The sequence below is a fragment of the Pezoporus flaviventris genome, unplaced genomic scaffold, assembly GCF_033815535.1.
Source record: "Pezoporus flaviventris isolate CSIRO_AGI_PZ_B2104156 unplaced genomic scaffold, CSIRO_AGI_Pfla_v1 ptg000007l, whole genome shotgun sequence".
In the NCBI taxonomy this organism is placed as follows: domain Eukaryota; kingdom Metazoa; phylum Chordata; class Aves; order Psittaciformes; family Psittacidae; genus Pezoporus; species Pezoporus flaviventris.
Window position 1 is genome coordinate 19,304,954 of NW_026892555.1, and position 25,611 is coordinate 19,330,564.

Consider the following 25,611-nt stretch of genomic DNA (forward strand, 5'->3'; position numbering starts at 1 on the left):
AGGCACAGCTGCCCCACAAGCCTTGGGCATTTCACTTTACTGCTCTCATTCTCTGCTCTGCTTTTCCAAATGAGTTGTGAGCTTTTCTGTTGCTGTGTGGAGCAATGAATCCTGCTGGGTCTCTGTCCCACCACACAGGTGAGGCACAAGACAAAATTTGGGATGCTCAGATACAAATATCTGGTACAGCTCTCCTACCCATTGGGAGAAAAGGAACATCACTTGCTGATGGGAAGGTTGTTTTCCAAAACCGGTGTCATCTAAGTGTCTTTCTGGCCATATATGTGTGCACCCTCTCACAGCCCTCAGGGACACTATTCTGTCTTCTGAAGCATTCCTCACTGACCTAGAAGAGGTCGAGGGGATGAAGATGCTGGTGCTCAGCAGTTTCAGGGACACGCTTGAGCAGTGTCGCTGCTGAGCGTGCAAACCCAGGTTACTGGAGGCAGCAGGAAAAGTCCACATAAGCGCATTCCTCTGGCGTGGTGCAGAGCACGACTTCCCTCTTCTTCTGCTCCAAGCTCTTAGCTCATTTTCCACTCGTAATTCCACCTTCCCCCCTGTTTTCCGTGCCTGTGTTCTGAAACCCACAGGCCGCCTCTCCCAGCGGGGCCACCCAGCCTTGTCCGAGGCCCACCGCAGCAGCCCGGCCCTTCTTTCCCAAGGTCCCGCCGCCGCGGCCTTCGGGCAGGGCCCCGCGAGGGCTGAGGGCCGGTGAAAGGGCGGCCGGAGCGGCCGTTGCTGCCTGCGCGGCCCGGGCCGGTCAGGGTCGGGCCGGAGGCAGTTGTGCGGAGGGCACCGCGCGGCACCGGGGGGGGGAGCAGCGGGGCGCTGGGCTGCGCACAGCGGCCAGGGCAAGGGGGCGGTGGCGCACATGGCGCAAGGCGGCGGCTACCGCAAGATGGTTTTCACGTGGTCCTTCGACAGCGGCCACACGACTGTGCCGCTGGAACCTCCTCCTGCTGCCAGGGTGAGCAGGGGCCGCGGCAGCCTCAGGGCGCTGTCCCCGCCTGCCCTTGTAGTGTCCGTGCAGTGGCACTGCGGTGTGTGTGTTCCCCGCCTGCCCTTGTAGTGTCCGTGCAGTGGCACTGCGGTGTGTGTGTTCCCCGCCTGCCCTTGCAGTGTCCGTGCAGTGGCACTGCGGTGTGTGTGTGTTTGGGTCCCGAGGGCTGTGTGTTCCAAGTGATCACCTGAGAATCAGCTCGGGAGTAGTTCTGATGTGCACCGGCGGTGGCTCAGTCCCGTGGCAGCAGGGCGAACCCCGCCATAGTGCTCTGTGTGGCTCGGCTGAGATGGGCGCAGTGCCTGGAGCACTGCAGTCCGGTCCTCTCCCGGCCCCACTGCACAAGCTGCAGTGAGCTAAGGTCACCCTTGGGCTCCCTGGCCACTCCTGTGGAGAGCTCAGGTCACCCTTGGTTTCCTCAAACCCCGATGCAAAGAGCTTGGGTCACCTTTGGGCATCACAAGCTGATGAATGGCCACACTCTCAGAACAGGCCAGCGTGTTTCAAACCCTGGGGTATACAGGGCAGGCTGGATGGAGCCAGTGCCGTGAGTCAGGCACTTTTGAAAGCCTAGCCTTGTTTTCTTCAAGGCAGATTCTGGAGCGCAAAGGGCCCGAAGCCAACACTCTGCCACCCTGTGGGCATTTCCCTGCATTTGCAGGGCATTGGTCCTCTATTGGAGGCCGTAGGAGGAGCTGCTAGGGGCAGAGGGGCAGTTCTGTTTAAAGAGCGCTGTGTGGTATTTGTTTAGAACCATTTGGAGATAACCCCTGTTCTGGGAGAAGGGTGGTCAGTGAAATACTTCCAGGCAAGAGCAGCTTTCTGAGCCTCACTTTTGCCTTCTAGGCTCCCACGCCACCCCAAAAGCTGGCGCAGCAGAGGCTTCTGATCAAGGGGGGGAAAGTTGTGAATGATGACCTCTCTGTGGAGGCTGACGTGTATGTGGAAGATGGAGTGGTGCAGCAAGTGGGACCAAACCTAAACCCTGAGCCACTGACTGGACTCATTGTGCTGGATGCAACCAACAGGCTGGTGATCCCTGGAGGCATCGATACCCATACACACATGCAGTTCCCTTTTATGGGCAGCAGGTCAAAAGATGACTTCTATTCAGGAACCAAGGTGGGTGCATATATACGTGTCTGTGTGTGCATTTGGGCTTTTGCAGAAAGGGATGTCTGCTGGTTATTCAGTAGTACTTAACAAAACAATGGATGTGAATCAAGCACTGGCAATTGTTACTGTCCCTTGGCTGGGACACTGTCATAAGCAGTTGGGATACTCGGAGGTCCACCTTCAACCGGTGTGTTATTTTGGTTCTTTCAGACATTTCTGGCTGCAGGTGACAAGTTAAGTGCAGTCATTTGCCCTGGTTGTCCTCATGCAGACTACAGCTTGCATTGGTGCATGCAACAAGCCTTATACTTTTTTTGAGCAAAGGTTATCTAAAGCAACAGTGTAATTCCTTAGTGCCCTGGAAGCACCTATGTGGTAATCTGAACTTTTAGCAAGGGGCAGTGCAAGCTTTTCTTCTGTCATTCATTCACTGCAGACCTCACTGTGTCTCTCGATGATAGTCCAGTTCAAATACACTTTCTAAAACTGTCTTATTTCTCCCAGTTTTATATGTGGAGTGGGGTTGGGGTTTTCCCCAGCTTTTTAGCTGATCTCATTGCATTCCTTGCATTATCAGTGTATCAATTACTACTATTAACAGTATTATGCATTATCTCCATATAGTAAAAATACAGAGCTCCCTCAAATTTGCAAGGTACTTCCCTAAGCTTTGCTGTGCATGCTGAAATCCTTTGCCTGCAGAAGGGATCACACTGCTCTACTTTGCTTGTCTGCTAGACAGCATCCTCAGGCAGCCTATTATATCCTGTACTTCTCACAGCAGAACTGGGGTTTGCTAAAAAGCAGAAAGCAATAGTGTAATGCATGCCTTCAAAATAAATGGATTTCACCAGTGTGCATTTTTTGTGGTCTGCAAACTACAGTTTTCCTCTTTGAAATAGTTGAAAAAGTTAAACTCAACTCATTTTAACAAATAGTGTGATGCAGTAGTCACGCAACTATTAAGAACATGTAAAGTTTGCAGTCTTGCTAAGATTGACCCTGTTCTTCAGCAGGAAATTTAATTTCTTGCATGCCGCATCATGTCATGAGAGTGCACTTTAGATTGTCTGAGTGGTCTAATCATAGAGTCATAGAATGGTTTAGGTTGGAAGAGACCTTAAAGCTTATCTAGCTCCAACCCCCTGCTATGGGCAGGGACACCTTCTACTAGACCAGTTCCTCCAAGCTCTGTGTAACCTGGCCTTGTCTTGTTTCCCCCTTATTGTACATTTTCATACTCTTAACAAGGAGCTAACTTCTTCTAATGCTGACTCCAGAGTACTGAAAGGAGGACTACAAATGACCTGTATGCTATCCTTAAATTACTGGCATATTTCTTTCAATAACAATATTTGTTCTAGCTCAAGATAGATTTGCTGGTGTTGCTGCTGTTATTTGAATGGAAATATTTTACACTGGATAGTTTTAAGCACTAGAGTTGTTTTTTTCAATGAGCACAGAAATTGTAGTGGCTCATTATGATAGACTGTAATTATTCTGCAAAACTTTGACAAAAAAATTAATTTGTCCATAGCAGCAGATCTTCCCAGACATACCAAAATGGCTGCTATACCAAAAATAACATGTCTCCCCAAGTCAGACGTAAGATGCAAAAGAAAAGCTACAGCTTTCCTACCTCCAGAACTGATTGCTGGAAAGGTATTATAAATATGATAATGGATATCTGTAGCTATCTGGTAGAAATTAAGGAATCTAGTATTATATGGGCCTATCAGTGCTGTCTTTTTAAGATGTCCATAGACAGGAAATACTTGTTGGAAAAAAAATAAAATTTTAGTTACCATAATGGCTTCCACAGCAGATTTTGGCCTTCATGCTGCTTCTTGTGATAAGTGGAGAGAAAAAAAATCAAGTCCACAATGTCTGTTCTGCTTGTCTACAGACATCACAGGGTATGTTTCCTGTCTGAATGACATGCAGAATTTGATTTCTGGAATACTTACTTTATCTGATAGTACACATATATATATTAATATGTTTTCATTTTCCGCAACAATCCTTTATTTCTCTGTGAAGACCACTTTTGTAAACTGATTATCAACAGTATATCTAGAAATTTGACATTGCAAGAGAAATCAAACAAATGTGACTTAAGCCAGAAGATGATTTTGTTTGAGAGGAAAAAATATGTAAAAGAAACTGCAGTGACTGTGGCTTTCTTTTAAGATGCCTTTGTAAGGTGTTAGTGACTGCATTCTTAGAATGCTTTCATTGTTTAAAAAAAAACAAAGATGAAGACTAACTGGAATATAGGTGCCTGCACTGTCATGTCCCAAAGTAGGGAAGATGAATTGTGTGCTAACTTTCAAAAAAGAAAGAAGTATTTTTATTTTTTAGGTTTGAAGTTTTTTGAATAACTTTTTTGAGTCGCTGGTAAGGGAGGCTGCAAAACAGAGACTGCATACACAAAACAGGATGAGCAGATAGTGCCTAAGAGAAGACTCAAGATCCAGCCAAGTGATCAGATGTCAGAAAGTTAGATATTGTGGGCCCTTTTAATCCAAGTCTAAGTGTGGAATGCGTTCAGAGCTATTTACTGAAGGTCATCATCTTGCAGATATTCTGGCAAGAGACAGAGCTGTGTTCCAAGTATTGCAAAATACACTACAATGATTAGCCAAGAGGTACCCGTTCAGCTGAATAAATAAAGGCACAGAATACCTCTCCTGACAAGAGAGAGGAAAAAAAAGATGTTAGGGAAAAAAGAGAATTTGAGTGGAGTTTGCAACCCATGACTTTTTTTTTCTTCAAGTCTATAAATATTCCTTAATTCTAAATCCTGTTTGAAAAGAAAGCAATCTGTCTTGTTGGAAAAAAAAATTACAGTTTGATCAACTTCGCTTGGAGAAAATGTTTGCTCAATTCATCTCAGCTTCACAAATGTTTGTCACTCTCTAAACGTCTTTGCAAAATGTACTGACATATTTACAGTTATATTTCTGATTGATAAGTAAAAGAGAGGAAAGAGTTAACTGATCTAGAAAGAGGAAGAGTAGTATGAATCTTATCTGAATTGGTTGTCTCTGAGGTGCAAGGGGATGTTGTTCAGAGCAAACAGAGAGGATTTCTCTGACTAATTGCAACCATTACGGCAATCTGGAAGACTGCAACAATTACAACAAAGGAATTTCTGTGTTGGGTCAGTTTCTGTTAGTTGAGGATCTGGTTTCTGGAAATGACTAACAAAGATCCTTTAAAGGAAAACACACACACACACAAAAAAGGTAATCATTTGGTATTGGACAAGAGTTTAGGGATTTTCAAAGTAGGTTTTCAGACTGAATATGTTCTTTTTCATTTTGTATCTGCCCGTCAATACTTTCCTGACATACTGGCTTTTTTTTATTCAACTGCATAGACTCCAAGGTAGCATTTCTCAAGTTGATCATGGTCTTCTGGTGCTCTTCTTTCTCAGTGATCCTACATTTTTCAGGAAACTCAGTGATGCATCAGTGTTGCACTCATCTCCAAACTTGTTGTGAGATTCTGTACCTGTGTGAAAACTTTTCTTTCAGTCTGAGAACTTCCTCATGATTCTCCTGAATGCCTGTTTGAAAACAGCCTTCTCAAAGGAAGCAAAATTAATCTCCACAATCATTTTGCAAGTTCAGACTTTACTCAGGGGAACTCTTCAGTGAGTTTTCGCTTTTCAGTGTATCAAGATAGAGAGGGTGGGAGGAAATCTGCATTCTCTCCAATACTAAATATTAACTTGCTCCCTTTCAGGCTGCTGTAGCAGGAGGAACCACTATGATCATTGACTTTGCCATCCCTCACAAAGGCTGTTCTCTGATCAAAGCCTTTGACACATGGAAAAGCTGGGCAGACCCTAAAGTCTGCTGTGATTATTCCCTGCATGTGGCAGTTACGTGGTGGAGCAGTAAGGTAAACGCAATAGCTGATTTTCAATTCCATGAATTGGTGCCACACCTGCTTTGAATTAGTCCTTATGTGCTAAATATAGCTTGCGGGCAGTGTGATAGTATTTTTGTGTATAAAAACTACATTTGAAATAGTCCAAACCCTTCTGAAAGTACATGTGTTTGAAAAAAAATACCCCCCCAAAAAAGAAAGAAAGAAAGTCTGCAGATAGCCTGTGTCTTTGAATAATACTGCTCAAAGTTAAAGGATGCAGTTGTGCAAGACCAAGACCAGGCAAATTAGAGGGAGTAAGAGGTGTTTGCATAAATTTTGCCTTTTATTTCTTGAACACTTGATAACTTATGCTCCTGTTGAGTCTTGGTTGTGATGTTTTTTTTGTTTGTTTGTTTGTTTGTTTGGGGGTTGTTTTGGCGGTGGTGGTGTGTTTTTGTTTTTGCTGACTGCAGTAATATCTCCATAAAGATATCTCCATATCCTCCAAAGCAGGACTGCAGCCAATAGTTACTTGACTATTAGATATCTGAAAAAAGCTTTCTGGAATTTACATATTGGAAAATCATCCTTGTTGTGTGAATGTTTGCTGATAGCCTGAAAGCTTTACTGAATAAATTAACTTTTCAGGTGCTATCTATCTGAACCTGACCCATATTTTACAAGACCACTTTGGATCCTCAGAGGATGTGCATCAGTACATAGATACATTAAGTAAATTCCGTTTTAAAATATGAGTACTTTCTCTAAGTTTTGGCTTTTAACATATATGAACCAAAGCCTTCACTCTGCAAACACACCATCTTTGGTATTCTGAGCACTGAGCACTAAGCACTAAATAGACTGGCTGCAACTTCTAGCTCAAAGCAAAGACATAAAATAAATTCTTCAGCGAAGTTTGAGGAATGTGTGTTTGAAACCGCCTCCGTAGAGAACAGTGGCATTGTACCGAAAAATCCAATAAAACTAGTGAGGTGTAAATCAATGAAATGTTCTGGTTTATGTTAAGAAGTTAACTTTTTTTAAAGGCCAAGAATGAAACAAATAGAAAGGTCTGATGTTTTGTAGCTGTAAAAGATCTGGGTAAAGACAACAGGTATTTCATGCCATTTTAATTAGTTGTCATCTCCTCAGGATTGATTAAAAACATACATTCTTCATAATGCTTTTCCTTAGTCATAGTAAATAGTAAAGAAGAAAATAAATGACATGCCTCTATATTTGTGCCAGAGCAGGATCTTGTGTTGGGTATTTACTCCTCCTCTGGATAAGTCCAGAAAATTTCCTTGAGTTTTATATCAAACATTTCTTAGGCAGATCCAACCAGATAATTACAGACAAGATGAAAAACAATGTTTTACTCTCTGAAAGGAATTAATCCTGTTGAAATTGTAATAGTATCACAGATACACATCAATTAGTGTCACCATCATTTTACTGGGAAGGGAGAGCCAAAGTTAGGTAATGGATAGTTTAGGTTAGTTCTAGCTAGCCAGCTAGAACTGATTATAGGAGAGAGCTTTGGGCTAAAATCTGCATCTTTCTTTCTTTGGGACATAAAGTTTTGCTGGGCTTCCCAGACCCCAGCAGGAGCAGGGAATCCTATCAAGGAGTTCGTTCAAAACCAAAAACAAACAAAAAAAACACCAAACAACAAAACCAACCAGAAAAGCACACTTCCGTCTAGAGTTTTGAGCCATTTTGCTTGATGACAAAACATTCCAAAAGGCTGCATGGTGTTGTTCAGCGTCAGGACAAAGCTTCAGGATGTGAGATACTTTCTGTCACTGTTATTTGCCAGAAGATGAAGCCTATTATGATCCAATTTTGAAAATCAGTTTTTCTCAAAACTCCATACTGTATACATTGAATACATTGACTGTAATATTGGCTTGGGTGTTTTCAACATCAAGAGGTTTATTTGGAGTGAAATGCTGCTTTGCTTTCTTTTGTAAAAATCGTTCCCTTCCTGCAATTAGCTTGTACCTTCAATATCTACACTGCAGTGGTACTGGCTTATGTACTTGAAGGATAAATTTTCTAGAAGAAAGATAATATAAGTCAGTCTTTAAATATGTGACTTGGGCTGTTTGGACTAAACATATGTTTGATGGATCACCCTTCATAATTACAATTTCATTACATAAAATTATTAACAGGTTAAATATAATATTGCTGTTTTTTAAAAACTGCTGTCTTTCAGGTAAAGGAAGAAATGAAAACTCTTGTTCAAAACAAAGGCGTCAACTCCTTCAAGATGTTTATGGCCTATAAAGATATATATATGCTCAATGATGAGGAGTTATATGAAGCTTTTTGCTGCTGTAAGGAACTCGGAACAGTTGCTCAAGTCCATGCAGAAAATGGGGAGCTAATTGCACAGGTAGGCATTTGACATTTTGTCCATCAAAGTGAAGAATATAAATGGTCCTGTTGCCATTTATAAGCCCTTCAATAGCTGTATTAGTGCTGTCACTGTGTCTCAGGGAAAGGCTTTTCTGCCCTATTTTAATTCCAGGGAACTGAGGACAAACATTCATGTCCAAGACAGTAAAGGATGCTTGTGGTGAGCTAAGAAATTGTAATCTCGAGTCTTGGATTCAGGGTAGACAGGAGGCAAATTATCCTGTTATAATGAGAGTTATACTTGCAATATAATATATTGCAAGTATAATATATATATGTATACTTGACTGACAAAGAGAACAGTCAGAGCTTGGTCATAGACCAGGTCAAAGGGGGAACACTCACCCAAGTATTTAGACATCAGGTATGCAGTGCCTAACCCTAGGTCTCTCCAAACATAGTCATCTAACAGGAACAAATCCAGAAGCATGGAGAAAGCTTCACTGACTGGGCACAAAAGTCCCACCCTTCATACTTAAAATTTCATTATAGAAAATTATTAATGGGTCCCTCTGTGCCTAGTTAGAGTCTCTTCACACTTGCTATTGCCATATTAGTGCTGTGTGGAGGTTCTGGGAGTATACACCGATGTCTTTGAGTTTCTTCAGATATTCTAGTCATTAGTGCTTCGACTCTGCCCCAGGTCCCATAACAGAAATTAATTTACTGCTACGTAATCTCAAATCAGCAAACCATAAATTCCTGGAATATAGTAGGGTCAAAATCTTAGCCTCTTAAAACTTCGGTGCCTCATTCAAAGGCTCTGGATGTGTATCTGTGCTTAGTAAAGATCTTTCTTTTTTCTTTCCAGTGAGGGGTTAGTACTGTCACCTCAGCTACTGGCTGTGATCATTTAAGAGTACATATTGAGGGAGGGGCAGGGCTTTCAAAAGGGGTGATTTATCCCTGCAAGCTTGTAGATTTAGATTGTGTTCTCTAAAGTCACTTTGGTATTCTGAGACCTATGATTGTTAAGAGAAGTGTTGGATTTCAGATAACAAAACAGTAAGTTCCTTTGAAAAAAAAAAAAATCATAACTACCTTGTTTGTTGTTTTTTGGTGTTTGCTTTTTGATGTTTTTTTTTTTTTTTCTCAAGCTAGCTGTAGTGGCTCATTTAGGATCCATTTGGCCAGAAGCATTTTCATGACACCATGGTTGCACTGTATCTGACTCTTATGTTTTTGTGTGTGTTCAGGGCACAAAGAAGATGCTGGCAATGGGAATAACTGGCCCTGAGGGGCATGCACTGTCTCGTCCTGAAGAAGTGGAAGCTGAAGCTACACAAAGAGCAATTTCTATAGCAAATGCTGTAAACTGCCCCCTTTTTGTAGTCCACGTAATGAGTAAATCTGCGGGAAAATTGATAAGTAATGCACGAAGAGAAGGTAAAAGTCCTAATTCTTTTGTGTTCGAGCTATGGCATTGGAGAAAGGGTCATGGAAAACCCAACACAGCATCAGTGTTCTACTTGTCATGGGTGCCATAACCCTCAGAACATGAGTGAATATCTTGGAGTGGGGTGTCTAAACTGTGTGTGTTTTGTGGGGCCCAAAGACTGTTAAGCAATGTGGCAGAACACCAACTGGTATTGAGACTTTCCATTCTCCCTGGAGCAAACTTTTTTTTCCTTTGTGTTGTACCTCCAAGATGCTTTCAAAATTATGTGACCAGTCTAAGACAAAATGTGCTCTTTTATTGCTCTTCCTTGAGAGTTATAATCTGCAAGCCTTTACCAGCTATTTGGATGAGGAATTCTAGAACAGAGACCACACTGTATTTTTGCAGACAGTGCCATGACATGACAAGGATTCCTGTTTACTGGGCACTTAGAAATCATGGTGATGATGGCAACATCTGAAAGCATTGATTCTGTCAGGGAAGGGTTTCTCAGGTCATGCACTGCAAGGCTTATAAATAGTTCTGGTCAGCCAAGGGAAGCCTGACCCTCTCGACTATCTGTTGAGCAGGCTAGAAGCAGCTTGAAAAATATAGGGATTCTGAATGTCTTTACCTACTTATCTGTGGGTTCATATAACCAGGGCAGCCTGTGGAACAACAGCACTGTGAGGAGATGTTATATGGGTGGAAGAAGCAGGACAGAAGCCCATGATCTGGGGGGCCTAAAACTGTATGGAATGTATGTCCTCGTTATCTGACCTTACATGAATTGCATACAGACCTCAGTTTCCTTATTTTTTAACTTTAGATAATTCTTACACAGCGGGTGAAGATTAATAGCAAAATGTGGAGTATGAGAGCTTGACCAAAGTGCATGAAAATGTTGTGCTAATTGTGTGAACCATTGTGTGGTTCAGTGGATACACTAAGGGAAGGAATGCCATCCAGAGGGACCTTCACATGCTTCTGAGATGTGCTGATGCCAGCCTTATGAAATTTAACCATGCCAAGTGCAAAGTCCTACACCTGGGTCAGGGCAATCCCAGGCACAGCTACAGGTTGGGCAGAGAAGTGATTCAGAGCAGCCCTGCGGAGGACTTGGGGGTGTTAGTTAATGAGAAAATGAACATGAGCCAGCTGTGTGTGCTTGCAGCCCAGAAAGCCAACTGTATCCAGGGATGCATCAAAAGGAGCGTGACCAGCAGGTTGAAGGAGGTGATCCTGCCCCTCTGCTCTGCTCTTGTGAGACCTCACTTGGAGTATTGTGTGCAGTTCTGGTGTCCTCAACATAAAAAGGACATGGAACTGTTGGAACAAGTCCAGAGAAGGGCCACAAGGATGATCAGGGGACTGGAGCACCTCCCGTATAAAGACAGGCTGAGGAAGTTGGGGCTGTTCAGCCTGGAGAAGAGAAGGCTGCGTGGAGATCTCATAGCAGCCTTCCAGTATCTGGAGGGGGCCTATAAGGATGCTGGAGAGGGACTCTTCATTAGGGACTGTAGTGGTAGGACAAGGGGTAACAGATTCAAACTTAAACAGGGGAAGCTTAGATTGGATATAAGGAAGAAGTTCTTAACTGTGGGAGTGGTGAGGCACTGGAATGGGTTGCCCAAGGAAGCTGTGAATGCTCCATCCCTGGAGGTCTTCAAGTCCAGATTGGACAGAGCCTAGTGTGTCATGGTTTAGTGCGAGGTGTTTCTGCCCATGGCAGGGGAGTTGGAAGTATATGATCTTAAGGTCCTTTCCAACCCTAACTATTCTATGATCCTATGATTCTCTAATATAGATGGATATATGTATGTAGAATATGCATTGTTTATGACTTCTAGCAAGACTTATCAGTAATTCAAGTTTATAACGGAAACTATTTTTTACTCGCACATCTTTCGGTACTGTGCTATATTAGATTCCTCCACTAGAGGACAGTGCTGCTGGTGATGTGGATTGTATCCATCAGTATATGCTTATTTATACATTCACATGTGTGATGTCAACATTAACTACAAGAGGATTAAAGATAAAACACTGGCTGTGAACATGAAAGAGCTAAGATGTGAGGTGGTGTTTTATAACACACTATTCGAGTAAAAAATTCTATGCTGATCATAAATACTGTAAAATATTGTTGGGCTTTGTTGTAAGAATAGTCTCCAGTGCCAGTTTGATAACTAACTTGATATATGTATGTTTCTTCAATGTGCAAAATGACGAATGTAGTACAGCTTAACTCATATTGTGGTGCAAATTAAATTTTCTAGTTTCCTGAGTTGATGTGGTCAGTCATCAATGCTTGCCTTTGTGCACAGCAATGCGTAGCATCTCTCCATAATTAATTTATATTTTCATGGATGTATACTGTTTAGGAAACAAAAATCTAGGACTGAGTAAGACATTTTTAAAGATAGCTAGTGTACCACAAAGTTAGTTACAACAATTATAGTTTTTGATGAGACCGATCTGCATAATTTCGGACAATTAGAAATTCATTGCTGTTAGTTTCAGTAAAAGTTATTTTCCATTCTTCAGTTAAAAGTAGTAATACAAAACAAGGAGTTCCATGCAAAAAAAAAAAAATTAAAAAAAATTCTCAAAGTATTGTATGAATGACATAAACAAAGCCCAAATGTTTTGCTGAAAGATATTCAGCTTGGACAGGTTAAAACACCTTAATGGAAAAGCTGTGTAAACTCTTAAATATCAGAAGGCTCTCAAGCATTTGAAATATTCACTATAATGCTTTATTCATGTTTATTCATGTTTTCAAGATTATTTCTTCATCTCATGTTGCTAGCTTCCTACTATTTACAATTGTGGAATTTTTCATGTTAGTTTCAAGCATGAAGTACAGTGTGTGGTGCATACTCATCTCTGCCTATGTCAGAGGAAGATTGATATACCTTCCTCTTCCATCACTAACCTCAGAAGGGGAGAGATGGCTCTTCAGTGAGCGTAATCTATTTTCTGGGTGGCAGTGTGATACCAGAATTGAAGAATTACTTCTCAAATCCTGTGGGTTGGTAGTTTTCCTAGTCAAAAATACAAGTTATAGTCCAATTCTTTTTTGTCCCTCATTTAGCTGGAGACCAAAGGCCTCATACAGTTTGCTGAAGACAGTAGGCATAATTCCGTTGTCTTCAGTGAGGTATGGCTCAGACCTTAAAAACTAAAATCAGTCATACAGACTGTAAAGGGATACTAGTTCTTATACTACAATAAGCAAACTTTAGGGAAATAACTTAAGTAACTGCCTTCTCTCCTCCATGACAAAGTCCCATCTATGTCTGCTCTGATCTTTAGCAGCACCACTTACAGAAGGAAATCTCCAGATTGTAGCAGCATGCTTTGCCTGTACATCAGTACAGCTACAGTGTTGCTGAATATCCAACAGGAAATCCAAGATTTCCATGTTGTGACTGTGAGAGGTACAGGTTAACAGAAGTCCCCATCCTGTTCTTTTTCTGGGGCCCTTCCAATCTGTTTGCCAAAAGCAATGGGTCTATAGTTCACCACTTGAGAGGGCCAAAACGAGCACCTCTCTGTGAGAACTGTTCTTGCTTGTCTCAGTGGGTTGTTTCTTCATCCCTGTGCAAAACATGATCTTGAATCTTGCTCAAATAGGTAGAGGAACTGTCTGATTCCACAGAAGGGCCTTCTGATATCTCTGTGTGCATGACAGTCTTGTTCTCTTGAGTGGGAAGATAAAGAGGATCCTCTGCCTTCTATTGTGTAAAGTTGTTCCTAGAATGAGAAGACAAAGCTGCGGAGTGCTGGTGTCAGTCAGTGCAGCTCTCTGTCCTTGTTAGGACTACTTGAGGTGAACTTACCAGAGAAAACTAATGTGGCCCATTCCTTTGGCCAGTAATGCCAATGGGGAAGCAAGGCTAAAAAATGTGATTTAGGGATATACAAGTTATACTGCCACTTAAAAATGCTTTCATTCTGGATGTACTAAAGACTAGAGATCATGTGCTGTAGCTGTAACTGTGCTGTTACAGCTAAGGAAATAAGATTTTCTAATGCAGATCATTATCTTGAAGTAAATATAAAGGAAAGCAGTATCTTACTAAAAAGTAATTTTTTAAAACAAGGTTCCCCTTTTAAAAGAGTGCATAGAAAAATATGTACTTGATCAGATTACAAGAAGCTTGCTTAGACTTAGAAAGTTAGTACTTCCTACCATCAGTCACAGCTTAGGTCTCCTCTTAGTGAGAGGAAGGGCATGTCCATAGCTGGGGGTATACAGACTGTCAAGCTGATGCTGAGCACAGGAGTGCAGCTAAAAAATGTGGGCTGTTCAGCCAGCTCATGCAGGGCAGCTCAGGTCCAGACTGTAGATAGTGTAATTGATGCAATACTATGCCTGATTCAATAAACCCTTTCTTGCAGTTCTGTTTCTTTCAGATCATAGCTGGCCAGTATTTATGTCCTGTATGATCTTAAGTACTTCTGAAACTTTTACTAGAATAAGCACACAGGGACCAGTTTTTCAAGCCCGTGAATGTTAGTTGGTGTTTCTCAAGATTGTAACTCTGAGTTCTGATAAGTGGTAAAATAAAACACAATTGCGTGTTCTTCCTTCTTATAAAGTAACTCATGTGACAATAGTTTTGCTAGACAGTTTGCACATCTGATGAAGAAGTCACCAAATCCACAGCTATTACTTCCAGCAGCTCAGAACGCTTTCTGCTTGCTGTTTTTATTGAATGAAGGAAAACATAATAAATGGAAAGACTTGATTTATTACAGCATTACTTCACTTTTATGCCTATAGGCAGAAGCCAATTGAGCTAGAAGAACTTAAATGCAGAATTTCCTTGCTGCCAGTGGAGCTAAAAGAGCCTTAATTCAGAATTTCCTTGTTATTTGGATTAAAGTAGACTCTTGATATTATTGTACCCTTCAGGCTGGCTAGTCATGGTCCAAGTGAAATGTGAGAAATCAGCAGAAGGGTCCAGATGTGGTCTGTTAAACTTTCAGTGTTCAAACTCAGAATCACTCGAGGAAATGACTTGTACTTCTTCCCAGTCATGAGAATGAAGGGAGCTGCTCAGGTTGAATTCTGACTGCAGAAATACTGTCATCAGCTGTGGTACATAAGTTAAAATCAACTCAGCATATAAGTGAGCTTGGAGACTTTTCATTTTATGTTGTAAAACAGAGATAAGAAAATTATTTATGGAAGCTAAGCATTTACTCTTTTCCTATCATTTTAACTTTTATTGTTTTTACATATGTCCTAATGATTCATAATTCAGGTTTACTTTAGATGGAAGTTTCTTTATCTTGTTTAGATATAGTAGTAAATACCACCACAACACACTCCCCTCCCTCCCCCTCCTGCTGACTTTACTTATGAAAAATCTGTCAAAAGCCTAATAGGTTAATATAGGAGATTGTTTATATATGCAGGATGTTTCTGTGTATATCAGGGTTTGTTTCAGTCTGCTCTCCAATACTGTGTTTGGAATTCTCCTGGGAAGGCCAAGATCCCCCTGACACCTGCAGCAGCTCTGAGTTGGGAAAATACTAATCTGACTCAAACGTCCTCTTTCAGAGTAGTCACATCACATGTATGGATGGCCTCATATTCAGTGCTTTAAGTTTTGTAAATAAGATGCAAAAACCAGTAAATAACTGCTTAAGTCGTGAATTCAAGTCCAAACAACAGTGGTGGTCTCACCCTTGAGTCCAAGTGTAAACCTATAATATATGTAGATAAGTGGGACTGGGAGCTTAGAATGCTCCAAATGAAACCATAAATATGAGATATGTCAGAGCATGCTGAGATGGTTATAGCAAATTAATAATGCTAAGAGGGAGTCTTTAGGTCATGGAAGAAGTTATACTATGTAGTACTTGGGGTAAATGTACAGTACAGTAATGTCAGAGCAGGTCTTTAAACCTTGTAGAAATGACGGTAGAACTATGAGGTTTAAAGTATATGAGGACTTTTTGCAAGTCTAACACAGAAGATTTAACGAATGGTACTACTGCAGTGGGAAACATATTTTGAAAAGAACTGAGTCCCGTGGTAGTAAGCTGTGCCAGTGTAGCACTTATAATCCAGTAATTCACGGAAACACCAGAGGACTGTGTTCCTTTTGAAATCTCAATCGCAGGCCTAGTAAAAAATGTGTAAACCCCATTATAATATATCTGTCACCAATTTCATTAAAAAACTTGGCCAAGCAATGTTCTTATGAGGAAGTATATTGGGAGATCAACAGCAGAATATTCAGAACAGAGATGCTGTGTTATAGGTTATTTTATTATGTCCTTCCATATGTTAGTGTTTAATTTGAAACACTTATTCAAACTTAGATCCATTGCCATCAAAAAGATCCGCAACAGAGAAAACACAGGATAAGCATTTTTATGTTGTTTGATGATGATACTATTGCTTTATATTTTTTAGGAAAGGTGGTTTATGGGGAGCCTATTGCTGCTAGTCTTGGCACCGATGGCACCAACTACTGGAATGAAGACTGGGCTCATGCTGCAGCATATGTCATGGGACCTCCACTGAGACCAGATCCATCTACTCCTGGTTTCCTCATGAACTTACTGGCCAAGTAAGCAGATGAACAAACAGTGACAGTTGATGCCCAAATACATAGCAAATTCTGTCTGTAGTATATAATAACAGGTTGATGCCCTGGAGATTTTCTAAGTACAGAATGTTAACACTATCAGGAAGGAGAAATGTAAGGTGAAACCATAGATGAAAAACATCTTTTGTTGCAGGAATTAGAAAGTGTTCAGATTTTGTTCCTCTGGACTCTTGTGGCCTCTGTCCCCATTGATTTTAATCATTAGTCTTGCCTTGCTAATACTGCATCAAAAATTGAAACATGACCAGGGAAACAGTAAGGTTGTAAATCAGGGGGGAATGTGTAAAAAGTGGGGTCACAGCTAGGGGTTCTGGGTTTTGTTATCAGCTGCCTTTTTCACTTGAAATGTGGATGCTATGTAAAAACTAAGCCTGCTGACTTCTGAAGGTAGATGTAAGTTATCCACTTCTTTCAGAAGGAAGTAGGAATAGAAGTATCCTTCAGATACCTGCAGTTAACAGCAGGTGTGTTTTGCTGGTATTTCATTACCAACAAAGCTTAACTCCACAAAAGGGTTGAATTTGACCAGTGTATCCTGAACACTGGCTGATGGTTGTGCAGATCTGTGGCAATTTCAAAGGGTATATAGAGTAACTCAGTCTAAAATTGCCCTAAGTGAGGATGGAACCAAGCCCCTTACTCTGGGCAAAGTGTATTAGTCCTCCATTTGTGGGACACCTTTGTTATATCCAAAGTAAAAGTGTTATTTTTTCTGATTGGTTTCTTCTGAGGGGTTTCTGAAGAGAAAACTACTTTACAGGGGAACTGGCTGTACTGTGGAGCTACTCTTGGAGGATGGGACTGAAGACAGGAAGGCAGGACATACCAGTTTTTCCTTGCAGCATGGATTCCTGGATCTACCACGCTTTGCAATGGTTTTTCCCATGTGGCACTGCCTGATACATGCTCTATTTCATAAAGAACTTTATCTCTCTACAGTGATGACCTATCTGTGACAGGGACTGACAACTGCACCTTTGACACATGCCAGAAAGCTCAGGGGAAGGACGACTTCACAAAAATCCCTAATGGAGTGAATGGTGTGGAAGATAGGATGTCAGTCATATGGGAAAAAGGCGTTGTAAGTATATCGATTTTTCTGGATTTGGCTGTAACAGTTAGTTTTCTCCTTCTGTTGTGGTTTAAGCCCAGCCGTAACTCAGAACCACGCCAGCCGCTCTCTCACTCCTCCCCGCTCCCAGAGGGATGGGGAGAAGAATCGAAAGAACGTAACTCCCACAGGTTGAGATAAGAACAGTCCAGTAACTAAGGTATAACACAAATCACTGCTGCTGCCACCAATAGTAATAATGATAAGGGAAATAACAAGGGAAGAGAATACAACTGCTCATCACCCACCAACCGATACCCAGCCCGACCAAGCAGGGATCTGCCCTTCCGGGTAACTGCCCCCAGTTTATATAGTGTGCATGACGTGCGGTGGTACGTAATACCTTTTTGGTTAGTTTGGGTCTGGTGTCCTGTCTCTGCTTCCTCCCGATTTCCCCTCCTCCCTGGCAGAGCATGAGACTCAGAAAGTCCTTGGTCAGAGTAAACATTACTGAGGAGCAAATAAAAACATTGGTGTTATCAGCGCTGTTCTCTGACTGAAAGTCAAAAAAACAGCACTGCACCAGGTACTAAGAAGGAGAAAAATGGCTGCTACTGCTGAAGCCAGGGCACCTTCCTAGTAGGTGGTGCAGTGCTGTGTTTTGGCTTTAGTCTGAGAACAATGCTGATTGATAACACACCAGTGTTTTAGTTGTTGCTAAGTAATGCTTACCCTGATGAAGGACTTTTCTGTTTCTCATGCTCGGCCAGTGAGGAGGGGCACAAGAAGCCAGAAGAGAGCAGAGACAGGATACCTGACCCAAACTAGCCAAAGGGGTATTCCATACCACAGCACATCATGCCTGGTATATAAACTGGGGGGAATCACCCAGAAGAGACCTATCACTGCTCAGGTCGGGCTGGCTATCAGTTGGCAGGTGGTGAGCAATTGTATTGTGCATCACCTGTGTACTGGGTTTTTCCCTTTCCCCTTTTAGTTTCATATTCTCTCCCTTTGTTATTTGCCTTATTATTAGGGGAAGTAGTAGTAGTAATTTTGAATTATACCTTAGTCACTGGACTGTTCTTATCTCAACCTGTGGGAGTTACATGCTTTTGATTCTCCTCACCATCCCTTCAGGAGAGGGGAAGAAGAAGGGGAGGGAGTGAGTGAGCAGCTGTGTGTTTCTGAGTTACCAGCTGGTCTTAAACCATGACATCAATATATATGAACATGGAAGTAATTGATTTCTCCAACAAAATATAATCTCTTAGCAGTTATCAACCCTCCAGTTTTATCAGGTATATATATATCGTAGGATAAATCCTTTGATAAAATACCATAATAGAGTCCTTACTATCTTACTATCTATCTCTCACTTTATGGTCATGGGAGGTAGAAGTTTCTTAGTGTTTAAAATACAGCACAACAGAATCATTTCTGTAGTTTAGAAGCAAATGACTGCTATTGTTTCAGCAGTAGTGCACAGTAGATTTACTTGCAGCATTTCTTTTAACAAGTGAAAGGAAAGTAGGATTTATCCACAGTTTGAACTTGGTCAGTTCTATATTTTTTCCTCTTTTATCTCTCTCAAACTTAGCTGTTGGAGAAGCTTCTGCACTGGGTGTGTGCCTGTCATCTTCTAATTTGTGTTTTCAACCAGAGGAAACAAGCTAGGGATAAGAAATACTTCTCTAACATATGGCTCAGTCCTGTGATATGGTGAGATAAGCACCTTTAAGTCCCATTGACTTCATATTGTCAGTGCCAGCACAAGAATGTTCAGTGCTTTTCAGAACAATGGCCTTCAGGCCCTAAACAAAAATACAAAAGCTAATGGCCAGGTTTTTTGGATATGAGGTAGTTTGATGTGGGACAGGGAGGGGAGGTGAGGCAATCTGGTGAGGGATCTGCTGCTTACTGGATGTTATGATTGCTCTGGCTAACACAATGCTGTTAAGTTCTGGAGGCTCTAGTTCAACTTTCTAATTATTAGTAAGTTCTCTTGCAATAGTGAAGTCTCATTGATAATGCACTGCAAGGCATGTTTATTTGTCACTGTAGAATTATCTAACTTGGTAAGGATGTGGTTCAGAATCTCTCTTTTTATCTGATTTGGGATTCCATTCAAGTTGGCATGTACAAAGCAGACTTCTGCCTGTATTCACCTGTGGCATAGCTCTAGTGTGATTATTTATTGTGTAAACTGGAATGTAATCTAGCTTGTGGTTAGTATGAAAGTAAGACAGGAATATATACATCAGTGTTGCTTTTAAACAGTCCATCTTGTTGGGCAAGATAGTTTTTCAGAAGGTTCTTCAATCAGGAATATCCTCTCTTTTCTTACTTGTAAAATATTACACAGCTGTGAGAATTTATGTGGAAAGCTTTCCTCCCTTCCCATACACCATTAGTTAGAAAAGCAGTGCTCACCACTCATGCTTTTCTTAGATGCTCAAAAGCCACCATAAAACCACATTTTTATGACATTCTGATTCCTAGACTGACCTATGCAGTATGTCTACCAGTGTATCTGCCTTTCCAAGCACAGAACAGTCACAGAGGCTGGATTAAAACTAGTTATGTAGCAGTGAACAGTCCCAAGACGCATTTATATCCCTTATTATTTGCCATTTTGCTGATGTGTCACATCAGCAAATCTGATTTTTATACTGCTTGTTCTCAAACATTTACTGAAGAGTTCTATCCTCCGTGTTATTGCTGAAAACATTTGCAAATCACCTTTCCTATGTTACACATTGTGCCTTACCTCTCCTTTATCATCTTCTAGGCTCTCCTTATACTGTCTCACCATTTCGTAAAACCTAGATACTGGTTATGAGAGATGTTATGTCTCCCAAGGAGACTGCTGAGCAGGACTACAGATGCAAAGCCAGATTAAAAAAAAATATTTCAGGTGACTTGGGACTGGATCCACAAAAGTTTGGATTTAAAGTTGTCTTTTTTCCTTTTCCTGTGGGATAAAGTAAAATAAGGTTACAGTATTCAGTGAATGTACATTACAGTTTGTGCATCTCAGACAAATAGTTATTTTTATTTCTTTTAAACTCTTCAGTATGACATTAAAAAAAAATATTGATGTGATGCTGGCAGAGATCTGTCACTCATCCTACCTTTTTCAATAACAGGAACATTTGTTTCATTCCTCGTTTTAAAAAGTAATGAGCTTGCTTTTGTGTACTCTTGTGCAGCACAGTGGAAAAATGGATGAAAACAGATTTGTAGCTGTTACCAGCACAAATGCAGCAAAAATTTTTAACCTGTACCCAAAGAAGGGGAGAATTGCTGTGGGTTCTGATGCTGACATCGTCATTTGGGATCCCAAAGCTTCGAGGTATGTAAGGGTAGTTATTTCCTACCATCCAGCTTCTCTGCAGGAAAAAAATATCTCAAAGCCTCTGTGCAGCAATAAGCCTTTGGGTTGAAGTTATAGTGGTTTTTGATAGCACTTCACATGAATTATTTACATGTTATTTGTACCCTGCAATACTGTATGTAAGCATCTCTAGATGGATTTAAAAAAATTCTCCTAGATTTCTGACCAATTGCAAAAATAACAAGGTCTGTACATTATGCTACCAGGACTTGGTATCCTGAGAGTAAAAATAACCATGCTGGGATCTTAGAGTAACTCTGTTAAGTGCTTCCTCCCACTGCAGAGAGCAGGGAAAGGACCCTGCTCCTGAAGGATGACTCATTACAAGCTTGTGTTTTGAACTTACAGCTACTTCAGACGTACTTAAAAGTGGTCAGGTCTGTGATGGGTGGTGAGAGTGTGGGATCTTGCCCTTCTGATGTATTTTCCCTAGCTGATAGAGCTAATACAGTGGCTATAGCCAGGAGTGAGCTTAGTTCTGAAGCTCAAGCTGTGCATACCTATGCTATTATTTATGGAGTTTTCCGATTCTGTGCACAGTAAGTCTGTTAGAACAGAGCTTGTCACACCAACAACAGATGCACAAAAGGTGTGCTGTCTCACTCTGCAAGACTTGATGACATGGTGCATTTTTGCTACAAAGTGTCTTTCTAGGAGCCTCAACTCAGCATACTGTGCATTATTGCTGATTCCTGCCTTCACACGATCATAGCTCCAAACTCAGGCCACTGTATATTTGTCAGGAATTATATGTCTTGTGGCTTGCTCTGGCTCTTATGCCCATACTGGTCTTGTTTAAACTTCCTGGAAATGGTCTGGCAGCTGACTGTCACAGAGCTAGCTTGCTTGGGCTGTACAAGTGCATCTCCTGTCTTCAAATGCTGAGCAGGTTGGCTTAAATCTGCAGGCACTTTAACAGCTGAGTCTTACATCCAACCACATCCAGCCCTGCACACAGCAGCAGCAGGAGGTCAGGAAGTGTTCTGGGCTGGTTCTCTTGTCTTGGGCTCAGCTCTAGTGAGCGTTGTGAGCATACAACTGTGCTGAAGACCCTCCTTGAAGTCTCATCAGTGTCATCCAAATAGAAAATCCACATCACATAGCTATCAGAAACCTTAGATGAGTTTTGTGGGCTGTTGGGCATGATGACAGTATGGCCAGCTTTATTGAAGGTTATCACAGTGTTTGGTTTTCCTGAACAGTTGTAACCTAGATGGCATTAGATTTTCAGCCTTGGGGTGTTTTTTTGAAGCCAAATGGAGGCACAAAAAGCCTAATCCTAGATTTACCTTACACAAACAAAATTTTCTTGACCAATCTTCTTATTTTTTAAGTTTTGACAGTGCAATACTCACTCATTTCTGTACATTAATGAGTACCAAAACCATGTGAGAGTTAGAGGAAAAACATTATGTTTTAAATTGCAAATCTTGAGGACATGCAGGTTGTTATCCAGAAGTCCCACAAAAAACCTGGCAGCACCAGCAAAATAAACTTCAGGAGTGTCAGCAGCCCCAATAAACATAGAGGCCTGCCTACAGCTGGGTCAGAGAGATTTTCATGTGCATTGTGCCTTCCTGCATGTTGAGCAAGCATATATTGAAATGCTAGCAATGAGTATTTCAGTACAGTGGAGCTATGAACTCTGATTATGAAATCCGGAAGGATTCATTTCCAAGCTCAATTTCTGCTCTGCCGGGGGGGGGGGACGGACAACTGAATCTAGAAGAATAGCAGAATTCTGACATTGTTCTCAAGGTGCTTCATCAGCTTCTGTAATTATTTATCCTTTTGCCTCTCAAACATTCCTTCTGCCTCCTTTCACTCTTCTGAGTGCTCAAACTGCATTTTGCCTACTGCAGCTGTGAAGCTGCAGTTCTTCAAGTATTTTTTCGAGCGTTAAACCACGTTTTCTTACTGAGCAACCTGAATATAAGTTCAGCCAATACTTTTTTCTTGATTTGGTACTGTTCCCACTGTTTATCCCTTTGGCTTTTCTAGAAACAAGCCTCTCTACAGCTACAATCGTGTGAACTACGTGAATAAGTATAAACAAATCTTACTAGTGCTTGTCTATTCATTTCACTACAAATCCGGAAGAGGGCATTAACAGCCCAGCAGAAAAAAAAGATCCAGCTAATGGACCTCAGCCTTTTAAGGTATTACACAAGGTGCAGCCTCCTGCTTTGTTGACTCTAAGGAGTGATTTTCAATTTCACAAGAGGCTTATTCCTCTTTCTTGCTAAGTCCTTCCTCTTTCAAGCGTGACTGCTTTTCTTGTTTGTAAATCTAAATCTTGTAACAGGAAAACGCAGTTTTCCAGTTCTGAGTTGATGCTGTGTTCCTGTAGTCTTAAAATACTGGCTGATACTAGCCTAAAGAGTTAGACAATTGCTGAAGTATCACTGTGAAGAACTGGTATTATAACAATCTGTGAGAGGAAGCGTATAATGATGATTCTTAAGTCCTTCTGAAAGGTAGTGAAGCTCTTAAAAAGATAAAAACTTACATTCCTACAAAATCAGCTTCATTTTCCCTCCCACATCATTGCATAATAGCAACATGTTGGGTGCTATCTGGGCGTTCAGGATTTTCTCTTTCTAGGTTGCAAAAACCTAGTGAATTCAACATGACAGCTCTGCAAGCTGGGAGCAATTGCAAGTCAAGGTTCCACTTCCAGCACTCTGCTGCTTTAGCTGAGGCTTGCCTTCTACAGGTCAGCTTCCGTGACTGGTCTGTTTCTGTAGTGTTTTATGGTAATTTCTGCAGAAAAGGTTATATGAACAGTTATCAGATTTGCTACACTGTTTAAAAGCTTCTAAATACTGGTTTAGCAGGTCTGCATGAAAGAAAGGATTAATGGGAAGAAACATTTTAAATGTATAAATTAGAAACTTGTCTAGTAAAAAAGATGGGTTGTGAGTTCTGACATTAGGTCTATTTCTTAGCTTCCATATTGCATATTCATTAAAGAATACACAAATACCAAAGTAACCTGTTGGTTTATTGCATCCATGTGCTATCAATCACCATCTTGCAGACCTCAACACCCTCAACATCCCTGTGCACAGCCTGTGCACACATTACTGTTTTGTGAGTATTGCTTGGAAAACGCGCTTAGGCAGCAAATATGTAGCGTCTTATTTTAATCTGTTCTTTCATCAGGAATGTTCACGGACTTCTTTCAGCTACACACAAATAATATAACAGCCCCAGGTCTGTGAATCAAAAGCAACTGTAAAGACTGTTCCAGAAGGAGAAGGTAGAGTAAGCAAGGGAAAGGGAATGTCACCTGTCAAGCAAGTTAGTGTCCTCTATAGCTGATGCCTTTAGATATTTGAAAACAAGCAAGAATACAGAATCTGTATGGCTTGTTTCAGAAATGCTCATCAGGGAATCTAAATACTGCAGTACCCAATTCAGACTGTGGAAAGAGCTGAGCATCCCTTGTAAAGTAGGGGCAGAAGGTGCTAAAGATCTCATAAAACAGATTAAGCTCCTGGCAGATATTAGGGCTCAATAAACTCACTGTAGCCTGTCGGACCCTTGGAAATAAGCCCTGGATCAGGCCCCAAAGGCAAGATCAAACACCCATAGGGATAAAAACACTTGCCTCAAATGGAATTTTTCTAAGTCCACCCCTTCATTATGACAACGTGCAGTCTGGGAAACCTCACCCATCAGGTTTTTACTACTCACTAAATAGACCCTAAAAGATCTTTTGAATGCAGAAGCAGAGCTGGCTGTGCCGTAGCTGTCTCTCATGCCATCCTACTTGAATTCTGCTGGAGTGTCCCTTCATGGCAGACCTCGAGAGTGCCCCACATGTACCAGTGGAGTTGGCATCGACCCTGATAGTTAGGCCAGTCAGTGGTGGCTGCAGCCCCAAATTCACAGCTGATGGAACAGGGTCCATGATTAGCAGGGAATGCAGGAGTTCTCAGATGAGTAGGAGAGGGAGGGAAAGGAATGCGTTACTCTATAATCTACCTGCTATGACATGACTAGGGAAGATATGGTTAACAGCCTGTTTCCAGTGTTTATGCATTTTAGGGGAAACAGTCACTGGATGCGAATCAGGGAGGAGTCAGAGTGTCCACGTCTGCTGGCATGTTTCCTCAATGACTTTTTTTGTGTGTATATATGTTCACGGGGAAATCTTTTTCATTTGTTAGAAGCAAAATCTGCAGCCTATGTCTATCTCATTTGTGTTCAAGTCTTCACCCTCAGAGTCTTAACTGGGGACAAGTTACAACATTTAAACACTCATTGCCTGTAATTTTTCATAAAATGAAAGGGGAAGAAACCAAGATTTTATCAGATGATTAGAATAAATAATGCTGCAACTGTCTTACTCTTTTGATGAATGAGCATAATTTTGAATACCGAGTATATGGATAACTTCATCTAGACACAATAAGGCAAAATGAAATAATGTGGCATACAAATAAGTATGCATAGGAGAAGTATATTCTGGCATTTTCAATAGCCCCATGTTCTTTTGCACAAGTGGAAGCATGTGCATGCATGAATGTACACTAATTCACTAGAATCAGAGTTCCTGTCAAAGGACTGTTATCTCAAATTAAGGGGACATGGAGAAAGAAACAATAGGCACAAATTAAAATACAGGAAATTCCATTTAAACATTAGAAATAACTGTGGGTTGTTTTTTGTTTGGTTTTGGTTTTGTTTTTTTCCTGTGAGGATGATCACAGGTTGCCCAAAGAG

At 41.2% G+C, this 25,611-nt stretch overlaps 1 protein-coding gene across 2 annotated transcripts in view; it reads left to right on the forward strand.

Annotated features, from left to right (window-relative positions):
• Positions 1–858: 858 nt before the first annotated feature.
• The window catches only part of DPYS (dihydropyrimidinase), a 32,582-nt gene continuing 7,829 nt past the window's right edge, over positions 859–25,611 (forward strand). For both annotated transcript variants that reach the window (XR_009742448.1, XM_061447956.1), the window contains exons 1-8: positions 859–970; positions 1,850–2,125; positions 5,870–6,028; positions 8,220–8,399; positions 9,619–9,808; positions 16,237–16,393; positions 17,372–17,513; positions 20,696–20,838. Coding sequence is in view for 1 of the 2 variants with exons in the window: in XM_061447956.1 (XP_061303940.1) it covers positions 875–970; positions 1,850–2,125; positions 5,870–6,028; positions 8,220–8,399; positions 9,619–9,808; positions 16,237–16,393; positions 17,372–17,513; positions 20,696–20,838 (1,343 nt within the window). In the remaining variant the exon portion in view is untranslated. The remainder of the gene's footprint in view (positions 971–1,849; positions 2,126–5,869; positions 6,029–8,219; positions 8,400–9,618; positions 9,809–16,236; positions 16,394–17,371; positions 17,514–20,695; positions 20,839–25,611) is intronic.